This window comes from Daktulosphaira vitifoliae, unplaced genomic scaffold, assembly GCF_025091365.1.
Source record: "Daktulosphaira vitifoliae isolate Bord-2020 unplaced genomic scaffold, ASM2509136v1 Scaffold_1, whole genome shotgun sequence".
NCBI lineage: Eukaryota > Metazoa > Arthropoda > Insecta > Hemiptera > Phylloxeridae > Daktulosphaira > Daktulosphaira vitifoliae.
The window spans coordinates 34,078,786-34,100,056 of record NW_026099572.1 but is presented as its reverse complement, the minus strand read 5'-3'; the positions used below and the strand labels follow the sequence as shown (position 1 = coordinate 34,100,056).

Below are 21,271 nucleotides of genomic sequence, written 5' to 3'. Positions count from 1 at the left end.
AAAAAAAAAAAAAAACACATCTTAGTAAAACCAATACCTTCTCAGCTTCGCATCGAAGCTAAAATTGGTTCAATTGAAAATTGTATTTTATATAGTACATATTTAACACTTAAATAGTTTTATTAATAAATTTTGTATGTTATAACTCCAAAACTATTGATAGTAATATAAGTAAACGGTAATGATGAATATGACATCGTTTAGGTATGATAATGAATAAAGGCTGATCTTAAATTTTAATTAGCAGATTACATTTTAATAAGTCGTGTTCTAGTAAATTTTATGCTTACACATAATCTCTAGTAATAAGAATAGAATTTCTCTTGATTAATATGTAAAGCCTTTGTACTGAAAAAGCATTACTTTTTTTATTATAGGAAAATAAATTTGATTTTTTCTCGTTTTTCGTCATTTTTTCTTTATTCTGCAAAATATAATTACAAATAAATGCGATTTAAAAAAAAATTCATTTGAAATTTACTTCACTTATATCATCTGATTGTTCACCAGCAATAGCTAAAAATACATTATCCAATGAATCAGTGTTGTATTTAGCCATGACAGTTTTAGGTGTTATTTCTTGTAAAATTTTACCATTTCGCATAAAACCAACCTTAAATTAATTGAAATTTTATTCGATTTTTTATAATTAATATATTTAACTAGTAATAAGTATTTTTTGGTTTTTAATTTTATGGTACATACTAAATGTGCGCGTTCAACCTCGTGAATATAATGTGTGGAAACTATAATAGTGTGTTTTTTTTGTTCAGTTAAAAATACAAAATGCTTCCAAATTCTAAGTTAAAAAATAAAACGATGTAAATTATTTATTAGGTTACCTTTACTTGAAATTTACTTGTCACATAAAATAGAATCAAGTCCTACAGTAGGTTCATCCAATATTAAGATTTTAGGGTCATGTAATAAACTGACTGCCAGTGACACTCTTCTACTCTGACCACCACTTAAATAAAATAAAATGTATTATTGACAACAGTTAAACATTTTTTTCTTTGTTGATGTTCGAGAACCTAGAACACCTAAATTCAGTTATCTAGAGTCTAGATAACAGTTTACCTGAGATCTTTGATGTAAATATTTTGATAATTCAGATCTAAAATTTTATTTAATTCTGATATTTTTTTATTAATATCATGTTTTGACATTTTACATAGTGATCCATAAAATATAAAAGTTTCGTACGCTGTAAGATATTGATCTAAACAAACTTCCTAAAATAAATTGACTAAATTAAGCTTTATATTTTGAAAAAATGTATAGAATAAACTAAAGTAAGAGTCCAATATTGAAATAAATAATTTAATTTCATCGGTTGATAAATATCAAATAATAAACCATTTTTACATAGTTCAAAACTTCCAGATTACCTGATGGACTCTTACCTCACTTATGGGGGGATAAGAGTACATTTTTATTTTTTATTTGTTTTCAGTTCGTTACTCATTAAATAAAGATCGAATTTCGCTATTATTACTTGATTTTTATTTTTTGATAGTTTGTCTAGCTACTACATGTTATATACAATAAAAAAAAAGTGCGTACTTTTACCACAAGTTACTTATATGTATGTGTGTGTTTACCTGAGGCATGTATCCAATATCTAAAGGAGATTTAGCTTGCACCTTTATAATTCCTGAATTTAAAGTATTTATACCTATTACCGAAGATAATAATGTTGTCTTTCCGCAACCACTGGGACCAACAAGACCATAACTAGACATATAAAGTTACCATAAATTTTTTTTACAAATTTTTTTACAGGACTGTAAATTATCTAATTTAACTGCAAAACTTATAATTACTTTAAAATTGTTTAGTTAAATAATCACTTTTTTAGAAAGTAATTTATTTAAATTTACTGTTGTTTAAGCCGAAAATTATCTAAATCCTGAGGTTGGAACTTTGTTACAGTAGATTATAGTATTTAAAAAAATATATAACTAAAGAACTATTAAATTATTTAATCAACCTAGAAAATTATTTGAAGTAGTAATTTTTTTTCTTTTCCTCACCCTAATCCCAACTATTTGAGGTCGGCCACCCTAATCCTAAACTTCCATTTGACACGATCTCCCACATCATCTACGATCACATCAGCTGTCTTCATATCGCATTCAATAATTTGAAGTAGAAAATATTTATTAAAAATTTACGATGGAAAAATAACCATATTGTAGTAATATGATAACATAATAATTAAATATTCTCCAAAGATATTCGTGTCAGAAAATAATTCCATGAGTACTTAATGGTCTTTCAGTACTACGAATTTATAATGTTGATTGTACTTCTATGGCTTCTTAATATTTTTACATTTCTGTGAGTTCTATATTTTTTTTAATTCATTGGCTTTATAATTTTTTGCGTTTCTGTGGCTTCTCTATTTTTTTTTGTATTTCTATGGCTTCTTAATGTTTTTGTATTTCTGTGGCTTCTTTATTTTTTAAAATTCTTTGCATTTCTATGGCTTCTTATAGTTTTTGTATTTCTGTGGCTTCTTTATTTTTTAAAATTCTTTGCATTTCTATGGCTTCTTAATGTTTTTACATTTTTGTGGCTTTTCTATTTTTTTTTGTATTTCTATGGCTTCTTAATGTTTTTGCATTTCTGTGGCTTCTTAACATTTTTGCATTTCTATGGCTTCTTAATGTTTTTGCATTTCTGTGGCTTCTTAATATTTTTGTATTTCTATGGCTTCTTAATGTTTTTACATTTTTGTGGCTTCTCTATTTTTTTTTTTGTATTTCTATGGCTTCTTAATGTATTTGCATTTTTTATGCTTTTTAATGTTATAACAAAAAAATAAAAATAATAACCTCAAAAAAATACTTTCTTGTAGATGATCCTAAAAAATCTGTATAATTTCTGTAAATTGGGCTGTATTATATATTTGGCGACTTGCCAAATATAAATTTAGTCATTTCTAAATATAACTCTAAAACTTTTGTTCCCTCAAAAAAAAAAAATTGGATAATTTATTAATTTATACTGGAAGTTATCTATATTGGTTTTAATCGAATATTCTGAAGTAACATAGAAGAATTTTAAAGTGTAAAATTTTTTATGGCTAATTCAGGGTCATTTTACAATAATATAAAATATAATAAACATGAGTTAAAAAGAATATTCTTGTATTTTTAGATTATTCTCAAGAATATTCTTGATCATATTTTGAAAAAAAAAACAATTTTTATTGTAATTTTACATCATAAGTTAGGAGTATTTATGTATATCATAAATAATAAAAGAGTTATTCAAATGGCTATTGCTGGTAAATAGCCTATTAAAATGTTTTTAAAACTATTTTTTGTTGCTTAAAATGTATTTTATAGTGTAATAATAATAATATAGTGAATGTTTATTTATTTTTAAGATTTCTAAATTGATACCTATAATATCTACCTAACAAAAAATAATCTAAAAAAGAGATAAAAAAACTAATAATAATAACTAATTATTTTTAACGAGTATCGGTTTTCTTAATATAGACAAGTTTAAAAATCTCTAATAGAATCTGAACCTCTTGATTTTTTATTTAAAAAACCTCTTTAAAACTGGTTGCTAAAAATATCAAAGCTTCAAAAACTTATTTTAATTATTTGTGTCTTTTAGATAAATTTATATTCAGTGGTGTAAATAAGAGAAGAGTTATGGAATTTTAACACCATATTATAAAAATGTTTATATATAATCATACTATGATATAAAAAATAGATATATTCAGCATGATTTAAAAAAAAACCTAAGCTTCTGGATATATTTAAAACTTTGAAAGTCAATAACTAATTTTTGATAAGAATTTTACAATGCAGTCATTTGAATAATTAAATAATATTATGACCAGAAGCGGTGCTAAAAAAGTTTTTTATGGAGATTATATATTGACTCAGCATGTTATATTGTAATGTATCATTAAATGTAATGATTTGCCTTTAAATTTATTCATTAATTAAACAAATTATTTGACCAAACTCAATAAAACCTTAAAGTTATATTTAAATGAAACTTAATTAAAAAAAAATAACCGATTTTAACATTTTTTATGACAAAATGAATCATAAGCAATTATTTAAAATAACATAGTTTCATTTGAATTTATCGTGTAATTTTGATGTTAAATAAAATTAATTATTTTTTATCTATGACTTACAAATATTGGTAATTTTTATTATTTACTACTAATATAAATATCAAAATAAATTATTTTTATATACATTTTAAAATAATTATTTTTAGCCCTTTTCTTACAAAAAATTTTGATTGTTCCATAAGAAATTTATTGTTATCATTACTATTATTTATTAAAGGCAATTCAAGATACAAAAAATAAAATGTAAATTGTCAACATATTCGATAATTATATAAAAATTAAATAAATCGAATTATAATGCAATAATATATAAAATAATAATACAAATATGTATTAATTAAGCAATTATGAACATATTTTAATATTTAAATAAGTATTAAGAGTAAAGAAATTAGGAATATTTAAATTTTCAATACTAGATTTGTTCTAGTTCAGCATAAATCTATTAGCTGGCGAGTTATTAATATAATTAGCACAATTAGTTTTTAAATAAAATAAATCTTTATCTATTGTTTTAGGAGGCAAAAAAAGGCGATTTTTCCAGAAATTCTGCCAATAATAGTTGTCAATTAATATACTAAATAAAAATCAAAATCTCATTTCAAATTTCTAATACTTAGAAGTTCTGTAATTTTGTGATTTTTTAATAGTGGATCATAGGATGAATGGGGTTTTCTGTTAAGTTTAAATATAAAGGATAACATTCTTAAAAAACGATTTTGAACGTCTTCTTCAATTGTAAAAATTTACCATTTTAAATAAGGAAATCATAAAATAGGACCATACTTAACAACGAATCGAACAATAGTGAAAAAAACATCTAAAGAAATATGATTAATTTAAAATAAATTATTATCATGTATCGACTTTATATTTTCAATTGTCAATGTATATAATTTACAAGCTTATTTAAATGATAAAGTATTATTAAGAAAGTAACTGGTCGATTACAATTTTTGGACCAGTACTTTGAAGTTATTCTCATTTTTATGTCCAGTTATAAGGGAAGAAGAGTACGGTCAGGAATTAACTAGTGATAAAAATAACAGCACCCACTCCTTACCTATAGACTAAATAGACTTGTAAGTTTTATTTCTGTGTTCGAATTATTATTATCCATAATTATTATATCTCCTGATTACACTTTACCTTTAATATTTAAATAAAGTCAACAGAAAGGTAAGTCCATTTTGATTGCACCTATATTAGTTTTTAATAATAACAAGAGTATAAATCGTTTAAAAAATAATATTACATTTCAAGTTATATTATTAATATAACATACGTGTAATTAACTTAAAAAAATATTGTAAGAAAACACGGTTTACATATACTATACAAAGACCTTGGAAAAACATGAGGGATCATTGCTCTTATTTCTCAAGGCAAGAAATCCTCGGAGCAACGTGTTGAAAAAACTACCCACACCACTAAAGGTAGAAAACGAGAAACGTGTCGACGTTACTTAACGTTACTCGAAGTAAAAACTCGTACCACAAATCAAAATCCATAATCATTGAATGAATTAAATTTAAAAATCACAAGTAATAATAATTCATTGCATTTGAGACAAACATCTAGTTCCAAAAGTTAGCAGCCCATATATAACTTTAATTTGTCATCGTTACATCAACACTACAAATTCATCAAACAAAATCACCTTCACATTAGATTACTTGGACTACACAANCACTCAAACCTCACTCCCCGTTTGAGACAAACATCTAGTTCCAAAAGTTAGCAGCCCATATACAACTTTAATTTGTCATCGTTACATCAACACTACAAATTCATCAAACAAAATCACCTTCACATTAGATTACTTGGACTACACAATTTAATTTTTAATTGATTAATATTTATGTATTTTTTACTTTTTGGTTACTAAATACTGGAAATAAAACGAATTTGCATCATATTAAAAAGTAACTAGTTATATTATCTGGGCCAGGATTACATTTCAAATTTAATTCATCGAAGGCATTAAATACATTCATTAAGAATATGTAACAATTTAATAAAGGATAAATAAGTGACTTATTAAAAAGTGAAGGAATAAAATCTGAAAATGTATTATTATTATACACACTGAAATATTAATTAATATTATTCTGCATAGAATTTGGTATAAAATTAGAATTATGTTTAGAAGAAATAAATTTTAAACAAATATCTTATAGATATCTTGAATGTTAAACGGAGTTCAAATAATTAAAATAATCAAGTTTGGATTGTCTTTTTCATTAAGCATAAATTTAAAAAATACTATAATCTAAAAGATAATTTGTTCATTAAGTTAAAATGTTTTATTGATAATTTTTATTTCTACAGATTAAGATTTTAAGATTGTTGTGCTATTACTTGAGTTTCATCTAATAACTATAGATTTATATAAATTGATTGCCATCCAAATAATAGAATAAAAATAGTTAACAGCACAATTAATATTTATTCCATCAAGATCACAAGACAAATGAATACAACTAAAATAGCTAATGATTGATAAATAGTCACAATTATAAAATTATAAGTAGAATAGGTGAGAGGTAAAAAATATTTGGAATTAAGAAGATCGGATAATACTAAAGGTGAATGAAGTTTGTTACAGGAAACTAACCAAAGGAGAACGCGGGCGGAGTATACGAATAACAGTACGCGCTGAATCTACCCTCAGATATTACCCCCTCTATGTATTAAAATAAATATAACTTATATTAGTACTTTTCCTAAAATTCTTTCCATTACATCAAATTTTTTTGTTAGGAAAAGGCTAAAAAAATGGCTTTTTGAAATAAAAAGTAATAAAATAATAATTATAACACATTTTTAACTTTATTTTTTTCTCATTAGTGATAAATAATTAAAATTATATTTTAAACTTAGTCTAAAAAGGTAATAATTATTCAAAAAAAATGTCCACAATATGATACTTGTATCAAAAGTTATAAGACTGTCAGTTAAACCAGAGACACCTGTACATTTTTTAAATTAATATAATATTTAATTTTTTTTTTCTATTTTCAAGAGTGATGTAATTTGACGAAATTATCAGATTTAAAAATCTCTTCAAGGCAAGATCTTTAATAGGTTTTCATTAAATGATAATGGTGTGAATTTTGAAAAAATATTTGATTTTGAAAATAATAGTAGTATATACAATAGTAAAAATATAAAGATATTAGACGCGCCAACAACAAGTTTTGGACAAATATTAAGTAAGCTACATAAATTTGAATATTTAATTATGTAGATGTGGACTACCAGAATCACTTACAAATTCAGTTATATATTGTTATTTTAATACTTGTTCATAACTTGTTGTCGAATAAAAGTAGGCAAATTTTTAAATCCAAACGTTTAATAGTAGTTACATGCTTTTAGTTTAACTAGTTATGAATAATTTAAGTCAAAATTCCTTATAAAATTCTAGTGAAAATTGTAAACTATAAAAAGTTGTTTGTTGTCCTGTGTAATTAATTAAATATAGAACACACGTTTATGTATAACCTCCCAATGAAAGTATTTAAACGCAAATTGCTATTTAACATGTGTAATTTTTGAAACTATCAAAATTTATATTTAACTATTTTTTAACAATTAAATTATAGTCTTATACATTTTTGACGCTTAAAGTTGTAATGTAATTTTTTTTAGGCTTCTAATTTTAGAAATGAATTTCAGAATGAAAAAATCTACAATTCCTAGGAATTTTCTCAATTTAAATATAATTTTATTTTTATTTAATAAAAAAAATAATAAACAATTTGTATATTGTTATAAAACTAGTATTAGACACAGTATCTGCAAATAATTAATAAAAAAAACTTTAAATATTGTTAGTAATATTCTAAGTCTTTTAAAAAGTATTTAACAAATACGAAAGCAAATTAAAAAACCAATTTCAAAAATATATCAATGAATAATAGTTCATAAAAAACGGTCATTGATTACAACCACAAGATAACACAACAGGAATTTTTATCCTCTTTTACAATGAAATGGAAATATTATTCAACTATACAAAAGCTAAGAAAAATTAATAGATTCATTTTAAAACTTTTTGAATATTTAAAAAAACTTTTGGGTTAAAATTTATTAGTTCGTATTAAGGACTTCCAGTGAATTATACAAAAACATTGATAATTAAATCTGTAATAAAAGAATATATCTCACAAAGCAAATTTGAAATAATATAGTATAATTATAATTAAATGTATTTTTATAATTTTTCATTGGAATATTTTATAAAAAGATAAAACTTCCAAAGTTAAAATTTTCAGATTGAAAATATAAAAACTCAGTTCATAAATAGGCATTTTTATGACAAAAATTGGTAATTATATAGACATAACTAAGAAAGAAAAATAAATTGCTAATAGATAAAATGCAATCAATTAAACTAAACTCTATTAATTACTTTTATTTATTATTCGCAAGACTCGTTCGTGAAAACTATTGTAACTACTAAATAACTAAATAAAATTTTCTTTTTTTTTTATTCGTGATGTTTTAAAAATTAAAAAAATGAACAATTTTGAGTTGTGCTACTATTTTTACTAAAGACTATATATTTTATCAAATATAATTAAAATTAAATACACACATAGTTCCAACAGGTACATTCATATTCAAATCATTAATTTGATAACGATTACTTTCTTCAAATGAGTTGTATGCATTGATTACTTGTACTGCAATATTTTCTAATATCATTTTTTAGTTTTATACTTTTTTAAATTTAAATTTAAAGTTGAAAATTTTCTAAAAATAAAAAGTCTACACGTTACTGAAACTAATATAAAGAAATATCATAAGATTTTAAGAAAATGTTATGACTAACCTATTATTAATTATTATTATGTATGATGAAACTGAGTACTGAGTTGCTATATTTTTATTATTAATATACTATAAATTATATTGGTATACTTTTTTCTTATCTTCGCACTAGTAGCGTAATTGTGGTTTTGTTCTGGGGAGATATACATAAGAATTTTTTCATTACTCCCTCCAAACGAAAAAAATTGTATCTTTACATTTAAAACATTTTGTTCTATTTTCATTATCCCCACCCCCATAACTACACTACTGCTTCGCACTGGCAGCTATAAATGGTCAATAACTTATAAGGTATCATAATTTAAATTTATTTGCATTACTATCTTAAGAGAAGACCTTGAAAAAAAATACAATGTTTATACGATAAAAAATACTATTTCTTGCTTACAATAAAAAAAGCAATTTACAATTATACTTGTAATTAAAGTTAACTAATTTTTGCATTGACATATATACTAAAAATAATTAATAATATAAAAATATCTGTTTTAATATTTATATAAAATACAAATACTAAAGTGGGAAAAAAATATATCTCATCTCATTGTTAACATAATTATATTTTAAATAAAAATTACCTTACATTTTTTTTGTTTACCACTTTTTCATAGAAGCGATATTTATTTAGATGAAGCCCACCTATCTCTATACTATTTAGAACATCTTATCGATAAAATTACAAACATTTCTATTAAACTTATAAAAGGAACGCAAGTTGACCATCATTTGAGGTTAGAAGACTGAGGCCTTTTGTGTCCTCCTTACTTTAAGTCCCGATATAAATTTTTATCATAACAAATAATATACATTAACATTTTTATTATATACAGGTAGGAACAAGTTTTATTCGTTAATTTATCAGTTTGAATCAACGCCATTATACTATTAATAGTCTTATTTTACTGCACTTCTTATTTAATATGATACTTGTAATTACGAAAAAATTAACTTATTTTTACATTACTAAAAATATTTTGAGAGAAATATTTACTAAAAGGGGTTTTAGACCCGACTTTTCCGTGCTATCAGTACGTACTGGCCCAATAGGATATCGAAATATCTCATAGATATCCTACAGCCAATACAATTTGGCAAAAATAAGTCCATCAATGTCTTTATTAATTAATGTGAGACACTTAGAATTTTCCCAATACAAAAAAATAGCGCTATACGCGTCTAATTACCTTCAAAAATTAGTATAAAATTTCATGATGTTTTTTTAACTATTTAATTTTTAGAATTCAATGTATTTATTTATCAGTTAAATATTCAATTATCGAACATCGGAAAAAAGTGATATTGATCCACCTTTAACTCATTTATTGTCAATTAGTTCAAATAAATGTTTCGGAAAAATACATATTAATTAATAATTTATCAATAAATATTACTATAGAAATTTTTTGCAAGGTTAAGGATAGACCTTGTAGAATAATAAAATATGAAAACTGGGTCATTATTATTAAGAAAAAGTAAATTTTTTTTTTTTTTATATAATTAATTATAAAAAAATGATTCCCAACTACTATTATGTATGTGAAATAAAAACTTGAAAAAAAAATAGCTATTATTATTATTTATATTTTTTTAATTAACCTAAGGTACTTTTTATTGAAACGATCAAGAATCTAAATTAATACAATTAAATATTTTTTATAAATATACAATTAGTAAACATACGAGTATAGTAATTAATACATATACATATATATATAAATTCAACACAAATGGGATTTACACATCCAGTGAAGTGATCCCCAACTCAGCCTAGTAATATTAAAATAATATTTAAATTGTAAAATAAGTATTTATAAATTTAAACAAAGTCATATGGCTTGACGCGTTTCAGACGTCTTTGGTCATTAGAATTGTCCCTTAGTTGAATTGTCGCTAGGCTTTCATGGTGTTACAATCTTGTTACATGCCCACGTGCAAACCGAGTGACTTTATCCACTACGGTCGGCAACATCACATCACTATGAATTACATCATTTCTATCTTATCGGTAAGCCGCGACCAAGTGCGATACTTCGACAGCGTTGTATAACTTCTATGTTGGACTTACTAGCACATCACCACAATTGAATTTCGTAAGTCCAAATGGGTTTTACGATGGCTTCGTATAACAGACGTTTGTTATCTAGTGATAGCTCAGAGTGTTTTCCAATTAACCAATAGAGTTTGCGCAGTTTATCTGCAGTCTTTTCTGGCGGACAAGGTGTTTCCAGTTAAGGAGGCGAAAGTCGAGGTACATATGCAGATATTTATCTGAATAATTTTGTGGGATTATTTGTAAATTTAGAAATATTGGAATGTCGCAGGTTTTACGTAACGTAAAATTTGCGTGTACTTACTTTTTATTGTTAACCTTGATCTTTCCACGTTTTAACCGTGTAGAAATGTTGTTTATGGTTATTTGGATTTGATCAGTAGCTATCGGTTGATCTTTACGAGTTGTTAGTATTGCAGTATCATCTGCAAACCTAACGGTTGTTGAGTTAGTGTTGGCCGGAATGTCGTCTGTGTAGAGTAGATACAATAAATACACTACTTTTATCCCAATCAGTTAAAGCTTCTTCGCGTATGACCCGGAACTATCTTTTTAGTTAAATAGCACTCAAGAAGTGTTCACCACGAGTTTGGTAGTTGTTCTCGTGATTTTATTAGTAAACTTTTGTGCCAGAACTTTTTCGAAAGACTGGGCTACATCAAGAAATACTCCGCAACAATAATTTTTCGATACACAACTATTTTATGTAGTTTATTTTTTTTAAGATACCATGTTATTTTTCGAAAACTATTTTAAATAATTTTTTGGAAAGAATCATTGATCATTTTTAGCGAATCTTGCGAGATTAACAAACTAACCCATACAATAATGCTAATTCAATTAAATAGCATAATATATTTTTTTAAATATATACACATACTTTTTGAAGATTTATAAATAAAAGTATACAACATAAAAATAATGTTGACGCACAATTAATTAAAATTACATAAATATAAAAAATGTCTAATACAAATTGTAGGTGAATCATTAAATTAAAGTTATTTGCGTAAGATCCATAGATCTTTTTTTATGTATTTTAGGCAATATATAAAAAGTATATGAAGTAGTAAAAGGCAAAATACTTTTACGAAATCCGAAGCAACATGCGAATTGTATAGTGTCCAATTTTTTAACACAATATCATTGGATATTTGACCTAATAATGTCACTGGAGTATTCTTTGAAATAAATTGCATGATCTTAGGTTGAGCTTCTATCGGCCACATCAAACCTTTCAAAAAATGATTAATGTTAATAGAGAAATGATCTTACTCAAGAAACAAGTAAAAAATGTAAAATATACTTAGAGTGTTAGTAAGACTATCAAAAAATTATACAGTTATATTTACCACCGAAAAATTCCTGACCCGATGAATATGAAAAAGTCAAAAACATAACTTCAAGACTGCTCTGTGACACTCCCGCTACAATTAATCCTGTTAAAATTAAGTTATTGTATAGTGTATAAACAATACACACCATTTATAATATTTCAGTGTATCCCATAACTTACTGACAACGCTTATAACTTTTGATACAAGTATTATTAAGTTGAACATTTCTTTTTAATAATCATTGCAATCATAAACTACGTTAAAGCATATTTTATTGTTATTTATCATTAATGTGTAAAAAAATCGAAATGAAAAATTTTTATATTATAATCAATTTTAGGACTTTTACTACACGTATTGAGTACACGTATTTTAATACAAAGAATGGATATGAATCACTGTACCCACCAATATAAATATCAATTAACTTAATTTAAATTTGAAAGTTCCTTATTAAAATCCAAATTACTTAGTGAATACTTTTCTTAATATTGATGTCGACATATAAACATTTCTTATGAGAAAATGGCTAAAAAATTCTGAAATGTTGAGTTTTTTTAAATCATAAGCATCGTCCGTTAGGATAGAGACACCTATATCGTGTATATAGGTATCTCTTACCGACCTATTAACAATTTAAAGTTATGACTGGAGGAAAAGAATGAATGGCGCTATTTTTTATCACTAGTTATTTACCGGCCGTACTTTTCCTACCGCCTAGATATAAAAATGATGATAACTTCGAAGTTCTGATCCAAAAGTTGTTATCGACTAGTCATTTTCTTAATTACATCATTATTTGTTAAATAACCTAGTAAATTATGTACGTTTTTTTTATTATTATATTTATTTTGCGAGTAATCGAGTAGTTTCTGTATATATCCGATCATTTTGTAAATATATATATGTATATAGAATGTAAGGAATAATAGAAAAATAAGAATTACGTAAGTTATGCTAAAATGTATATTTTATATATATATATTATATAATATTATTTTATAATTAATGAATTATTTTAAATTGATGAAAATTGTCTTGTTTTCTACCTTAAGAAATATTACGTAGTATTATTCAATACTAGTCAAAAACAATTTAACTTGTTTACTACATACAAATATACCTCAGTAAGTAAGGAATGGGTTTCAAATATTATCATTATTTGTAACAATTGACCTATTTCCTTACTTTTTGATATTTCCTATAATATTTAAGTCAAAGTTTTATTACGTAAACTATTGATATACTTACCAAATATAAATGAAAAAGTAACCGTTAGAAATAATATAAAACACNTAATTTTGTTAAATTGATATTTCCTATAATATTTAAGTCAAAGTTTTATTACGTAAACTATTGATATACTTACCAAATATAAATGAAAAAGTAACCGTTAGAAATAATATAAAACACAAATTAATCAAACTCTCTGTACTTTCAATTGAATTATCAAATAAATAAAAAATTAGTAAAAGGTTTAGAGCAACGTAAACGACACTTGAAATTAATTGAATGATGAAAAAAGAAATCATTACTTCTATTATTGTAACACCTGAAACAATCAATAAATTTATGAAACATTTTTTTTTAATTATTATTATTACAAATTATTATTTATGCTTTAGTAAAACTAAATATATGAATTTGTTTTGTTCTTTTTAACTATATTTTTGTTAAATTTACAAGTCAAGTCAATTATTAAAAAAGTAATATACATTTAAGAATATTATTATTTTATTTCATTAAAGCAAACTTTTTATTAAACATTTGCTTTTGATATTTTTTTATTTAATTGAATGCTCAGACTCATCGTGGATAAAAAACCGAAACATTGACTGATACAAGTTAATATCAGTTAAACTAGTTTCAAGGGAAACAACAAAAATTATTGTGTTTTTGGGGAGGCTGAATTTTACGCCTCTAATTCATATATAAATTTAGTATAAAACATTATTCATAAAATATTAGTAATGCATAAGATTAATTTTTTTTTTTTGCGATGATTTAACAAAGTCAATCAATAAATTAGAGATTAGACAATTTAGTTTAAGTGTTTGTACCTGTGATTGATGTTCTAATCAAACCTCCATTAAGTTTTTCTGAAAGCATAAAACTTGCTGTGCAGAAACTTGTAAAATAGAACAACGTCCTAAAACACCCATAATTGATTAGTAAAGACAAATAATATTTATAATAAAATGCAAAAATTAAGCAAAAAAAAGTAATAGTAAAAATTTTATTTAGATTAAAATTTTTTACCCAACTAATAACAGTCCTACTATACTTTGATTTCTAGCTTTTATATTCACACCATAAATGATATTTGTCTCCTGAAACAAAAAAAAAATCAATAAAATCAAACTCTTATGACTAAATAAAAACAAACATATTTTTTCTTCAAGAAATTCTTTTAGTTAGATTTTAATTTTTGTGTTTAACTATATGTATTATTACTTTCTCTACTTACAATTGTTGTTGTCATTTTTTTGTTAATAGTACAATTTGATATTAAATTTTTCTTAATATGATCTAATGCAAAGTCAATATGGCTATTAATTTGATGAAAACTTACATAATCTGAAAGTTAAATCTTAATGTACTTATTTAATTTTTAATACTATTTTTATTATTAAAGTAAGTTTTACAGCTTTTCGATGACCTCCTAAACGTTCAAAGATTAAATGTTAGGAGGTAATTATTTAGCCCATCCAAGGAAATAAATATAAAGATATCATTAAATTTCTATATCATTAAAACAAAGTTGTTTGATTCAGTGACATTTGTCTTTCAACTCAACTTGGTTGACTTCATCTTTATTATTTTTATATAATATGTTAGGGATTTGAACTCAAGTTAACACAATAGTAATCATCAATGTAATACCTTAAAATGACTAAACCCATGATCGCAAAATACCATAAATAAAATAAAAAGATCCAAAAATTATTATGAAAAATCTAATTAACAACTTAAATTTAATAATTCAAGCTATAAGTCATTAATTAAATTGAACTTAGGTAGTGTCTTTGTTTATTTTTCTTTAGAATAAAATGAATAAACATTTTATAATAAATTCAATAATCAGTTAATGAAAAGTTTTTTTAGATAAAACTACTTTACATCGTCTCTAATAAATTAATATAAATTTTAACTTACTCTGGTTACTGGTATGTGAAATTTTAAATTGATTTGAAAAAAAATGTGTCAAGTTAGTAATGTCTTTTTGTATTAATCTAGTATAATTTGAAGGAAAGTAAAGAAATGCGTGCACACTTGAGTCGTTTACAATACTATTCACTTGTTTTTTCGAATTCAATTCCACCTAAGGAAATATAACTATTAATTTATCATCAAAACCCCCATTTCCATAAAGAAATGTATTGAAATTTCTCTTCTAGAAAATAATATTTCCGAAGTTTATGAATATTTATATAATAAGATGACGACTATTTTAAAAATTAATCAAAATTATTGTAATATAATGTACCCTTGTTATTTACTTTAGTATTGCTATTTTTGGTTATACATGTTTCACTATGCTTAAACAATATTATAATAAAAATATTATTATATAAAATATATAATATTTAAGTATAAAATATTTATGTTAACATCAATATTTAAAGCAGATACAAAAAATGAATTTCATTTTACGCCTAGGTTTGACTAGACAAAAACTAGAAAATTTAATATCTGAAAAAAATGTGCACTCAAAAATTAATCTAGCTAATAGTCCTCAATTTTTACTTGTTGAGCTTATAATTATAAATATCACATCAACAGAAACGATACCCTATACTCCATTATTTCTTATTAAGATATCTAATATATTTATATCAAATTTGAAATTATTCCTTGTGAACTAAGTTGTTGATAATAAAATGTTCTTTATGCTCTCAAAAAATCTAATTAACAGTTAACTATTAGTTTTATTTTGGCAACATTTATAATTTTTACAAAAAATTAAAAAAATAAACTAATAAAATCAATTATTTTAAAATAATGACAATGTTCGTACCAAATCATATTTAAGCATTCTTAAATAATTTAATACTTCACAACTCATAAGTCTTTTGGAATCTTTGTCAAATATGCATCCATGAAAGTTAAATTGTTTACAGATTGAATTATTTGTTTCTTCGTTAAGGAATGCTATGTTTATATGTTCAATTGAACTACCAACACTATAGTTAGAGATAATTGCAAGCATTATTGGCAAAATTATAACTAAAAAAAAATACCTGAAACATAAATATTATGTTTAATATATTGAATTTTAAAATATATTGCCAAGAACAATTTCTTTATATTTATTATAAAAATATAAATTTTTATGTGATTTTATTATTCAGACAAAGTAAATTTCTTTCATTTTGATTATTTGTTTATTAGTTATATTTATAAATATTTACGTGATATCTCTGGAAAATATTAAACAATTTTTTTTAAATAGCGTAAAAACTCTATGAAAAGACATAATTTTTTTTGCTCTTTTAAATAAATCTTTTGATTTAGTTCTAGTAAATGAATGTAGCTGTCTACTCGCCTGAAATCAAATCAATATCATACATATGATGCAAATATATGCATTATAGAACCTTTATGAAGGTATCAATAATTTTTATATACTGTATAAATATTTTTAAATACCTGTACAGCTGTTGTTTCATTAACAGATTCTAAAAATGCAGTTTCCAATGAGTCAGTATTATATCTGCTCATTATACTATGAGGTTCCGCTTCTTGTATTATTTTTCCATTTCTCATAAAACCAACCTAAAAAAAACTAAAACTGATTAAAACACTTTATTTTGCATTCAATTTATGAATTTTAAATTTAAATTAATTTCAGAATTTTTTTGTATTTTTAATTTTAAACTTTAATTTGTTGCGATAATTGATTTTAAATTGAATATCCAACAAATATGAGTTATAAGCGAACAAAACACATTTTATTGTACATATATTAGACATTGAAAACATCTATTTTTCAAAGAATAAATTTTATTCAGTAAATCTAACCTTTCTGATTGTTATAGGACTATTAATTAATAACCTAATATCTTAGGTTTTGAAATATGTTTGAGTATGGGCATAAAAGGCCTTGAGTATTAAATGGTTTTAAATTAAATGAAATATTTTAAAATAAATCAACACTCAACAAAAAAAATATTCTTTTGAGTATTTAATTACATTATTAGCACAGAATATGTTTTATATAGCTATTGTTATTAATATATGGCAATAGAGACACTTAATCAGTCACAGTATTTTAAAATAATAATACATAAATAAAATGCAACAGCTCGTTACTTAATACCCAATAATCCGAAAGTATTAAAATGTTCTTAAAAAAAGTCATAAGTATAAAATTTATAATTAATAACATAGGTAAATTCTAAAAATTTTAAATTTTAATGTTTTGCATAGAGTAATCCTATAATCAAAACCGTTGCATTTGTTGCACAAAATTTAAAATTTGAAAAATCATTGTTTCTAAATATTTATATGTATTAATCTTAAATAAATAGTTTTATCATTTCGAAACAAATTAAATAATTAATTTTTGGACACGTTGATTTATACAATACTTACTCTATCTGCTTGATGTACTTCTTGAATATAATGTGTAGTAACTATGATGGTCGTTTTATTATCTTGTACTAAATTTGAAAAATAATTCCATATTCTATTTAAAATATAAAATGAAATTTTATTTATCGAAACCATTAGCCGACTAACAAAATATTACCTATCACATAAAATAGGATCAAGACCAACCGTTGGTTCATCTAGAATTACAATTTTCGGTTTGTGTATTAAACTGACAGCTAACGATACTCTTCTACATTGCCCTCCACTAAAAAAAAAGTTTTAATTCACGTTTTTTCTAGTTTAAAAATCGAAGTTTATACTGATGGCTTACTTATTGGAAAAAATAGTCAAATGTATTTTTGATGAAAATGAGTTAGTTGTGTAATAGACATACGTGTAAAATGCATTGCATATAAATTTGGGAAGTATTAACTCAATATTAAAGTCAGTAAATTGTATAAATATAATTATAACACATAAATATAATAGAAAAAAAAATGTTGCAAAAAGAATACACTTGATCCATTTTGACATTATGCCATCAATATTTTTATAATCCCAATTTTTTTTTTTTTTTTTGAAAAAAATGGAAATTATGTTTTATATTATAATGTTACTTATAACTTAAAATCGAAGAATTTTTTTTAAACATAAAGTTATAGATTTTACTGGTATGATAAAGAAAGGTGTTTTCTATTAAATGCAAAAAAATTGTTCAAATTAATTTTTTTGTACATATATAAATAACGATTTACATTAATCATCACTAGGAGTATTTCGCTATTATTCTTCTTTAAAAACAAAAATATTTATGAGCTTATGTAAAATAACCATAGAAATAGAAAATCGGGTTGAGCAGAATGTCTAATAACCTCATATTGCAAAGGAATTTTCAATTTTGAAATTATTTTAAAAGCGTACCCTGGAGGAGATAATAATAGTGAACACTTCTCTACTAATATACGTCTATAATAATCGTACTAGGCATAAACAATTTAACTTTATAATTTTTTTTTTTAACGAATAAGCGTTTACCAAAGAATAAAATGAAAATAAATAAGTAAAAATAAACAATATCAGTTATAACGTATTTGTAAGACTTTTAGTGTATGTAGTGCTTTTGTGGGCTAGTTATTAAGAAAACAACATTGTGTAGTTATTATTTTTGAATTTCTTGTAAAACTTCTTTTACTTGAGTTTTACTTTCATAATTCTAAGTTAAGTTATAAATCAGTTATTTCTATTAAATTTGCCTGTTCAACTCAACTTAATAAGTCCGGGAGCACGTGTTAACCTTAACAGATCGGTCTCAAATTTTACACGACTAATTTTTTTGAGCATTAAAAAAAAATTAAGGGATAGCGTTAAAAAAAAATTTAATATTGAAATAGATTAAACTTACGAAAAAATTAATTTGAGTTATAAATGTAGAATTTTATATTTTAGGCATCATTGAGAGGTGAGTTTATCACAAGGATTAGTAAAACATAACTACGGAAGCAGCAAAAAGTGAATAACATTTTTAAATTTTCGACCTTTCTAATTTTAAATAAACCGATTAATAATTATCTATAAGATAAGTTCGACTCTAGAGTTCACCCCTATGGCATAAATTTTAATTTAAATACCTTAAATTTTTTATGTAAGTATTTTGAAAATAGAGTTCCAGAATATTCCTTAATTCAGATATATTATTTATAATATCTAATTTTGACATGCGATATAATGACCCATAGAACATAAGAGTTTCGTGCACAGTAAGATATTGATCTAAACATACGTCCTAAAATAAATTTAAAAAATCGAGCTTTATTTCTTGTAAATTTCTATATCTAATGAATATACGTTTACCTGAGGCATGTATCCGATATCTAAAGCAGATTTTGTTTGTATTTCTATGATTCCCGAGTCCAACATTTGCGTACCCAATATTGAAGATAATAATGTTGTCTTTCCGCAACCACTGGGGCCAACAAGACCGTAACTACAATATTGCAATATATTGATTTAATACATTTATTAATGAAAGATTAAATAAAAATTATATTTCAATAATAAAAAAGGGTCAATCCATGTAAAATCATCCAGACGTGATTGCTCGACCACTTCCGAAAATCTCGAAATTTTCAGGACCTCTTCTTTAATCTATAATTAAATGAAATAAAAGAAAACATTTTTTTTTTTAATGATCCTCTATATTTTTATGGCTTTCATATAGGAAGAAAGTAAAATAATCGCCGATATTTCGAATTCAAATTGCTCATCCAATTTTAATGATATCAATCTAAATTTTATGGTAAAGTCTATTTATAATTCAAAGTTTATGATGAATAAAAAAAAGTTGACTTTTATTGATTTATGAAATTTTAATGAATATTTAAAAAACGATAATTTTTTGTTAAAAATCGACGATTTCAAGCCAAACACAAGCCATCATAAATTTCTTTTTTCTTTTTTTCACGTTTTATTGTAATAGTACATATTTAATACCTCTGTCAAGTTTAAAAACTTAAAATTAAGTTTTCAATGTTTTATAGGGTTTTTAATTTTAGACAATTTGCAATAATAACCAAGTTTAGGTTTCATTATCTCTGATGGGTAACCTTAAATTAACTTTTTCAAAATCAAAATACATATAAATATACCTGTAGAAGCTATGGTAAAAATTTAAAAGTTTAGAAAAAAGTATGTCATCACCAAAATACAGTTTGAAAATCAGGAAAACACGTTTTTTAATCAATTAAATTTATTATATTTTTTGCTATTTTATTGTACAAACTCAATAGTAAAATTGATTAACTTTTGTAAAAACAATAAATTATAACTAACTATTAGGGTGGTCTAAAAGTGACAAAAAAAAAATTTTTTTTTTAAGTTATACTCCTACACTTGAAAATTGTTCTACCTGGTTTTATATACAATTCTCAAGAAAAAAAAACACTAAAAATTAATTTTTGAGACATCCCAAGCTATTTGAAAATTTTTAACTTAAAAAAAAAATAAAATAATAATGAAAACTATTTTATGTATACGTTCTTATATTTTTTTATCAATAAGTCAAGCTATATTATATAAATCATTTTTAACATTTCTAATTTTACTTACTAAAGAATTAAAAAATATATAAAAGTTGAATTGCTTTTTTTTAAAGTTTGTTTGCTGCAATCAGGGTAAATCTTCCGATGCTCAGAAACTACTTGTAAGAGAAACTGAAGTTGATCCTCATCATGAGTAATTTTGCGATTAAGGTCTTGAATCAATGAAACTCCTCTTTCTGCCACGTCATTGGTAACTCGAAGATTCTTAAAAACTTCCTCTGCTTTTAAGTAGCTTTTA

The 21,271-nt window shown here is 23.8% G+C and overlaps 2 protein-coding genes across 5 annotated transcripts in view; both read right to left on the bottom strand.

The window, feature by feature from the left end:
• LOC126910380 (ABC transporter G family member 23-like) overlaps positions 1-9,000 on the bottom strand; it is a 19,822-nt gene extending 10,822 nt beyond the window's left edge. Inside the window, exons 1-7 of one of the 3 annotated variants that reach the window (XM_050692909.1) lie at positions 8,718-9,000; positions 1,605-1,737; positions 1,081-1,235; positions 860-967; positions 706-799; positions 482-613; positions 291-424 (exon numbers count right to left, since the gene is read on the bottom strand). In XM_050692909.1, coding sequence (XP_050548866.1) covers positions 291-424; positions 482-613; positions 706-799; positions 860-967; positions 1,081-1,235; positions 1,605-1,737; positions 8,718-8,827 — 866 coding nt within the window. In that variant the 5' untranslated portion in view covers positions 8,828-9,000. Of the gene's footprint in view, positions 1-290; positions 425-481; positions 614-705; positions 800-859; positions 968-1,080; positions 1,236-1,604; positions 1,738-2,036; positions 2,976-8,717 lie in introns of those variants that run through there. The other 2 variants (XM_050692910.1, XM_050692911.1) reach the window with 2 other exon arrangements.
• Positions 9,001-11,874: 2,874 nt separating this feature from the next.
• The window catches only part of LOC126893492 (ABC transporter G family member 23-like), a 13,793-nt gene continuing 4,396 nt past the window's right edge, over positions 11,875-21,271 (bottom strand). For both annotated transcript variants that reach the window (XM_050663769.1, XM_050663768.1), the window contains 14 exons: positions 19,787-19,919; positions 19,564-19,718; positions 18,093-18,200; positions 17,936-18,029; positions 16,991-17,116; positions 16,753-16,886; positions 16,359-16,581; positions 15,497-15,662; positions 14,808-14,917; positions 14,600-14,670; positions 14,401-14,489; positions 13,710-13,892; positions 12,356-12,442; positions 11,875-12,237 (listed from right to left, as the gene is read on the bottom strand). In XM_050663769.1, coding sequence (XP_050519726.1) covers positions 12,005-12,237; positions 12,356-12,442; positions 13,710-13,892; positions 14,401-14,489; positions 14,600-14,670; positions 14,808-14,917; positions 15,497-15,662; positions 16,359-16,581; positions 16,753-16,886; positions 16,991-17,116; positions 17,936-18,029; positions 18,093-18,200; positions 19,564-19,718; positions 19,787-19,919 — 1,912 coding nt within the window. In that variant the 3' untranslated portion in view covers positions 11,875-12,004. The remainder of the gene's footprint in view (positions 12,238-12,355; positions 12,443-13,709; positions 13,893-14,400; positions 14,490-14,599; positions 14,671-14,807; positions 14,918-15,496; positions 15,663-16,358; positions 16,582-16,752; positions 16,887-16,990; positions 17,117-17,935; positions 18,030-18,092; positions 18,201-19,563; positions 19,719-19,786; positions 19,920-21,271) is intronic.